The 8,019-nt window shown below is 36.0% G+C and overlaps 1 protein-coding gene across 1 annotated transcript in view; it reads left to right on the top strand.

Moving 5' to 3' along the window:
- Positions 1-239: 239 nt before the first annotated feature.
- Positions 240-8,019, top strand: part of LOC130216043 (uncharacterized) — an 8,130-nt gene continuing 350 nt past the window's right edge. The window contains exons 1-3 of the mRNA XM_056447938.1: positions 240-1,016; positions 6,388-6,501; positions 8,006-8,019. The exon at positions 8,006-8,019 is cut by the window's right edge and continues 350 nt beyond it. Of these exons, the coding sequence (XP_056303913.1) occupies positions 386-1,016; positions 6,388-6,501; positions 8,006-8,019 (759 nt within the window). The 5' untranslated portion in view covers positions 240-385. The remainder of the gene's footprint in view (positions 1,017-6,387; positions 6,502-8,005) is intronic.

The following is an 8,019-nucleotide window of genomic DNA, read 5'->3' as shown; positions in this document are numbered from 1 at the left end:
GCATATGATTAAAAGATAATACAGATTAAAAAACTATTTTCAATCTGCATCATCTTGTAGTTTTTCGCAACAAGCACCGCCCATTCCTGGTCTTGGCCAATCAGAATGAGCACACGACTTCATACATTACAGCCAGCTTGTCAATCATGCGTAAATAAGCTCCGCCTACTCACATACTAGGCCAATCAGATGAAACGAACAGTTTACGCCTTTAAGGCTAGCCTGTCAATCATGTGCAAATAAACACGCCTACATGTGAAAGCCGGAGATGTTCCTCCTCCCTCGCCGACTTTCACAGCGAGATTTCGGCGTAAAATGAAGTTTTATAAATAACGACAACTTTGTCTAATCGTAAACAATCAACATTAAACACGTTTCACTGCTAATGGCAGCGGAAATCGACCATGACGATCCATTCCAGGAGATTCTGCATCAAATCGGTGGGAAAAGTAACGTTCATTTAGTCAGCGCTGCGAGCGGACCTGATGGAGACACCGTCTTAAAGGACTTCATCGCTGATATGTTTAACAATGGAGAAATCAGCGCGGCTAACACTAACGGCGAAATAAAAACCCAAACAAACATGTGCAATCCTGAAGGGTGTGTTCAAAGTTCGCCCAAATCCGCAGAGAAACCGTTAAACCGTAAAATCGTCAGCAGAAACACCGGCGGACAGAAGAGAGCCATGACGTGCTCGCTCGTCATATTCATCTTCACGCAGGATTATGTGTGTGATAAAACTAATCAAGTGTGTTTGCGGGAGATCCTGAAGGACGTGCGGGGTCGGCTGAGGAGAAACGCGCTCCCGCCGGCTCTTCTGGGACTCGTTCATTCGTCCCGTAATCGACCGGACAGTCGCGATTCGCTGTTGATTTTGGATCGATCAATGCGATCGGTGTTTATCGGACACCCGCAGCAGGCCATATGGAGCGGTCGCTACGTCAGCAAGAGCCCGGATTTGTTGCAGGAGATCCGACTAAACGCCTGCAGGGCTGTCAGGAGCTCAATGTCTGCAGGTTAGACATTCAGCATTCATTGCTTCATGACAAAACCGAACTGTGATTTATTTGCATATTCATTCAAGCTGTCCGCGGGATCTTAAAAAGTCTTGGAACGAAATTTTAGGCCCAAAAAGTCTTAAATTCTCTGAGATTTTGACTTAAATAATTATCGACAGGTCTTAATTTTTATATGTCCATGTAAACCTATACTATATACGCTATAATATTATAATAAAACTTTATTCATATCTGTTTACCGTTATTATTATTACCGTTTAATTATCATCCTTACAATAATGTTTGGTTAAAAGTCCTCTATGTATTATAGTTCATATATGGGGAGGACTATTGAATTATGAATTATGTTGAAAAATGTGTATGCATACAACTTGTTTTGACAATTTATTTACAATATGGACCAATTAATTATATTATAATATAAAAAAAATCCTGTATAAGTCTGAAAATTCATTCATAATGGTCTTAAAATGTCTTTAAAGTCTTAATTTTGACTTTGTGAAACCTGCAGAAACTCAATTTTCAATGCTGTTTCATTCATTTTGCTTAAACTGGGATGATATGCAATGAATGTTTAATTTACAGTAAACTGAATTCATCTATTTATCCATCTAATCCATGTTCTATTTATAGAAGAATTATGCAAAATGCTTAAAGGGGTAGTTAACACATACAAATAATTCATTTGCTCACTATTTAATCTCCCTCAAGTGGTTATAAACCGTTCTTTTTTTCTGTTGATCAGAAAAGAAGATATTTTGAAGCATGTTGTAACCGTTGACTTCCAAAGTACGAACAAAAACAAATACAATGGAAGTCAGTTACCGGTTTTCAGCATTCTTCAAAACATCATCTTTTGTGATCATCAGAAGAAACAAACTATTGAAGAAGAAATGTTGAAACTATATATAACATAACATAATTTACATTATTTCAGGTGAACTGCCCCTTAAAATGGGATAGGGGACATTTGATTTTTATTTAACTTAGTGTTAAACTTTTAAAACTGTAACAAAGTTGACATTTTACACCTTTTGTGCTTCAGCTGAAGATTGTAACTTCAAACCATGAATGTCTAAACACAATTTTAGGCTGTTTTAGCTATCATCTTATTATTGTTTTTAAAGAAAGAATGAGAAATTCACTGAAATATCTCAATAACACAGTTGACAAATAAGTCATCTACTATTGGTGTATTCTAAACCTTTTGCACAAATGACTGAGAGAAGAATAATGACATGCTTCAATGCTTTCCAGAGCTTCCCGCCAGAGGAAGTGAAGTCACTTTAAGCAAGTCACATGCTTATTCTATAGATTTTACAGATTTTGTTTAGCCTTTTATAACCAATTCATTTTTTTATTGCTGAAATTACAAATAATACCAAAAATATGTTTCTTACAAATGTTTAATTAAGTAGAGTGAACTCATTAAAAAGACAATTAGACTCATTTTTTTCATGATCATTAATGCTGAATGTATAATTCAGTAGGCAGAGACTTTCAAAAATAGGTATAGCATGAGTCTTTAATTTATTATTCTGCATTAAGTTAATATTCTGTCAAAACAACCTCTTGGATGTACTTTATCTCGCTTATTGCATTTCCACTTGCCACAAAATATAAAAAGTAAACACAAAACTTTGTTCTGAGCCATAATAGTTTATTAATTCCTTAATTAAACACCAAGCTGACAGAAATATTCAGACACAAGATGGCGCCAAACAGTCAGAAACACCAAGCTGACAGAAACTAAAACAGCTGATGGAGTATACACTAACCTGCGCATTATTCAGACACAAGATGGCGCCAAACAGTCAATAACACAAAGCTGACAGAAATGAAAACAGCTGATGGAGTATACACTAACCTGCACATTATTCAGACACTAGATGGCGCCAAACAGTCAAAAACACAAAGCTGAGAGAAACTAAAACAGCTGATGGAGTATACACTAACCTGCGCATTATTCAGACACAAGATGGCGCCAAACAGTCAAAAACACAAAGCTGAGAGAAACTAAAACAGCTGATGGAGTATACGCTGACCTGCGCATTATTCAGACACAAGATGGCGCCAAACAGTCAAAAATACAAAGCTGACAGAAACGAAAACAGCTGATGGAGTATACACTAACCTGAACATTATTCAGACACAAGATGCCGCCAAACAGTTAAAAACACAAAGCTGACAGAAAGTAAAACAGCTGATGGAGTATACACTAAACTGCAAATTATTTAGACACAAGATGGCGCCAAACAGTCAAAAACACAAAGCTGACAGAAACGAAAACAGCTGATGGAGTATACACTAACCTGAGCATTATTCAGACACAAGATGGCGCCAAACAGTCAAAAACACAAAGCTGAGAGAAACTAAAACAGCTGATGGAGTATACACTAACCTGCACATTATTCAGACACAAGATGGCGCCAAACAGTCAAAAACACAAAGCAGACAGAAACAAAAACAGCTGATGGAGTATACACTAACCTGCGCATTATTCAGACACAAGATGGCGCCAAACAGTCAAAAACACAAAGCTGAGAGAAACCAAAACAGCTGATGGAGTATACACTAACCTGCACATTATTCAGACACAAGATGGCGCCAAACAGTCAATAACACAAAGCTGAGAGAAACCAAAACAGCTGATGGAGTATACACTAACCTGCGCATTATTCAGACACAAGATGGCGCCAAACAGTCAAAAAAACCAAGCTGACAGAAACTAAAACAGCTGATGGAGTATACACTAACCTGCGCAACATTCAGACTCAAGATGGCGTCACGCAGACAAAAACGCAAAGCTATTATTACTAACAATAGCATGTCAAAAATGAGTAAAAAAAAAAGTATTGCAAATCAGCGATAATGAAAAAGGTATAAAGTAACACCTTACGATGACTATAGAAAGCAAAAGCCGAATCACAGACATTTAGGAAATTTAGAAATCCCACCAAAAAGAGAAAATGTCTGGGAAAAAAAGAGAACGTTAGCTCACTCTTGTTTCAGTATCAGCAAAATTCAATGGATTGTTTTTTTGTCAATAGAACTAAAGTAATAGGAAACCTCCATGTTGGCATAACAAGCACATATTTGATGCAAAACAGTATAGTATGCACATAATCAAACATGTTTTACTCTCACACGTACACACACAAGTTGTTTATACACAAACACACACACAAGTTGTTTAATATGAGTTCTTGCGATGCAGCTATAGTATTGCATCTACTGTAATCATATGTGATCTGATCCAGCAAAATAAGTGACCCAAATTTCAAAACTGACATTTTTGGAAAGATTAGATGGAAAGAGGAGACTCTATGCTTTAAAATGAAGTCAAATACATACCTTGAATGGTTTTGAAGATCAGTCCAGTTGAAATATTGTTGTCTGTCTGTCTTTTCCCAATTGAAAACCTGAGAAAATAGTGAGAACATTTTTTTTGCTCTTTTTTTTTTTGCTGATATCTTTCAAAATCATTGCATGTAAAGGGATAAATTATTTATTTTACAGCCTAATTTGTACATTCGTATTAGGGTTGCATGATATTGAAAAAATGTAACATTGCAATGTTATTTTATTCTTTGATATATATTTTGACGTAAATACAATCTCACTAAATGACTAAATAACTATTTGGAAAGAATTTATAATTTTGGATTGATTGGGATGATTCTGTAGGAGAGTCTGTAAGCATAAAATATAAGAAACAATCTACAAGCACAGATAAATTCAATTAAGATAAAGAAACTAATTAAATAATCAGCATTTTATTGTATTCACAGTCATTGAATAATCAAATGTAAAATAAAACTGCATAGTCTTCGTTTTATAAACAATTCAATAAAATTAATTGTTATTAATTTGTTAACGGGGCAGCACGGTGGCACAGTGGGTAGCACAATTACTTCACAGCAAGAAGGTCGCTGGTTCGAGCCCCAGCTGGGTCAGTTGGCATTTCTGTGTGGAGTTTGCATGTTCTTCCGGTGTTGGCGTGGGTTTCTTCCAGGTGCTCCGGTTTCCCTCACAAGTCCAAAAATGTGTGGTATAGGTGAATTGGGGAAGCTAAATTGTCCGTAGTGTATGTGTGTATATAAGTGTGTATACAAGTGTGCTTTTGAATGTGATTCTAGTGCAAATATCTTTCTGCAATAACATTATTAAATCAAGAAGCGTTTTGGTAAAAAAAAAAGTTTGGATTTCCAAAATAAGTCAAAATTAAAAGACATTTATCCTTAAAAAGGCTATATTATCTGCCAGTGAGGGATAATTATAAAATACTTGTATTTTAAGAAAAAAGAGCTTACCTCATATTAATTTTGACATTTCTGAATACAAAACAATATTTTTATATTTTACTAGTCTGGAAAGTGGGGACGCAGTGGCACAGTAGGTAGTGCTGTCGCCTCACAGTAAGAAGGTTGCTGGTTCAAGCCTCGGCTGGGTCAGTTGGTGTTTCTGTGTGGAGTTTGCATGTTCTCCCTGCGTTGACATGTGTTTACTCCGGGTGCTCCGGTTTCCCCTACAGTCCAAAGACATGAGGTATAGGTGAATTGGGAAGGCTAAATTGTCCGTGGTGTATGAGTGTGAGTGTGTGTGGATGTTTCCCAGAAATAGGTTGCAGCTGGAAGAGCATCCGCTGCGGAAAAACGTGCTGGTTAAGTTGGCGGTTCATTCCGCTGTAGCGACCCCGGATTAATAAATAGACTAAGCTGAAAAGAAAATGATTGTTATACCTACAAAGAAGCCAAAAAATAAGTAAGAAAGGCATTTTTTATTGTACGAATTTGTTGTCACTGCAAAGTTTAATAGAGTGAAAGTTTATGATTTGCATGTGATTTTAAGGCCTGTGGCTATTTCAGTATTTCAATTACGCATTTCAGGTGAGTTTAAAACATTCGGGCGCAAGAAATGATGACCTTTTGAGATATGACAAAGCTTTATTGTATCTAATTATTCATACAATGAAGAGTATATGGTGTTATTTTACATTTGATTATTGAATTCATGTACCTGAATACTATTAGACTCCCCAGAAAAACTCAAATAAAGCTAATAAAGCCATCTGGAGAAATTTTATTCATATCAAAGAAAAACTAAATATCACATTGAGTTTCTTCCTTCAGTCGAACACTTAAAGCTGCTTTAAAAACGATAATTATTGTGAAAAGCATTATAGAAATAAGCTTGAATTGAATAATACCAGATGTAAATGGGCCCTCTGTTTATCATGGGGCCATTTTTGGTTTACTATGTCGGTCACAACTCTGGCGGAGTCACATGATTTGGGAAGTTATAATGATTTGAGCCCCCAAGAAAAAAGATAGAGAAAAGCGCTTAATGAGTTCTTTCTCTGTTACAGAGAGCGGTGTTGGCAGTAAAAGCAGTTTGTTTTGGCCCCTGAAGTGTTTACCAGGAATATTCAGGAAGGGACACAGAGGACAGGCAGACTTCAACACTAATAATCAGCAACAAGGTATGACATTTATTTGGAGTTTATTTCCACTTTAAAGGAATGGTCCAGTTGTTAATGTATTTGCTAACATGTAGTAAGAATGAACAATCCTTTTACAACACTTGTTATTTAGCAATTATTAAAATCCAAAGTTGTGCTTGTTAAGTAAGGAATAAAAGTACTGTTACATTCTTTTAGATGTTAATATTAAACTAAGGGTATTTTGACATAACATATAATAGTTTAGTGTGTGCGTGTGTGACCAATGGATGGAGAAAGAGTAACTGAAAACCAAATATCACTGCAATTGATTATTTTATGCCCATACTATCAGCGAAAACTAGTGAAAATAGGATGTACAGTGTACGAAAAATATTTACAATAAATAAATGACAATTTACCTGTTGGAGAAGAGGTAGTTAGAGGTGCTTACATCAAAGAAATAAATATAACAAAGCATACTAACTGTATTAAACAAACTAAACTAAACTGATGGTCAAGACCATGAAGTAACCAGATGAGTCTGTGTTATTAGTTTCAGCGGTTGTTATCTGGGAATAACATACCTTGCAATGTTGCAACTGACCAATCATAATGAAGCATTCAAGACAGCTGTGTAATATTCTGTAAAAACAACCTCATAGATGTACTTTATCCCACTGATTACACGGCCACTTGCCACAAAACAAAAATTAGACATAAAAAATTATTTTGAGCTGCAATAATTTATAATTTTTTTAAATAAGTGCAAATCAGACAAAAATAAGAGCAGCTGATGGAGTATACACTACACTGCAAATTATTTAGACACAAGATGGCGCCAAAGAGTCAAAAACACAAAGCTGACAGAAACTAAAACAGCTGATGGAGTATACACTAACCTGCGCATTATTCAGACACAAGATGGCGCCAAAGAGTCAAAAACACAAAGCTGACAGAAACTAAAACAGCTGATGGAGTATACACTAACCTGCGCAACATTCAGACACAAGATGGCGCCAAACAGTCAAAAACACAAAGCTGACAGAAACTAAAATAGCTGATGGAGTATACACTAACCTGCGCAATATTGAGACACTAGATGGCTCCACACGGTCATAAAACAGCGACGTGACAGATAAACATATAAATATGTATATATACAACTAGTAACACAGGCTCATATGGTTACTTCATCATCTTGACTGTCAGTGAATACGTTATTCACTGACAGTCAAGATGATGAAGTAACCATATGAGCCTGTGTTACTAGTTGCAGTGGTTGTTATTTGGGAATAACACACCTTGAAATATCACGAGTGACCAATCATAATTCAGTATTCCAGACAGCCGTGTAATAATCTGTGAAAACAGCCGCCTGGATTTCCTTTATTACTTTAAGATAAATAAATACAGTAATGAATGTATTGTTCAATGTTTGTCCATGTTAGTCAATACAATAACTAATGGAACATTATTGCCGTGATCAGCATCAAACCAGTTGTTTTACTATTATTGATTAATCGCATACTCTTTTCCCTCTCAGCCAATCCGAATCCG

Source organism: Danio aesculapii, chromosome 22, assembly GCF_903798145.1.
Source record: "Danio aesculapii chromosome 22, fDanAes4.1, whole genome shotgun sequence".
NCBI classification, from domain to species: Eukaryota; Metazoa; Chordata; class Actinopteri; order Cypriniformes; family Danionidae; genus Danio; species Danio aesculapii.
Note: the sequence above shows the minus strand (reverse complement) of the source record. Positions and strands in the feature narration are given on the sequence as shown.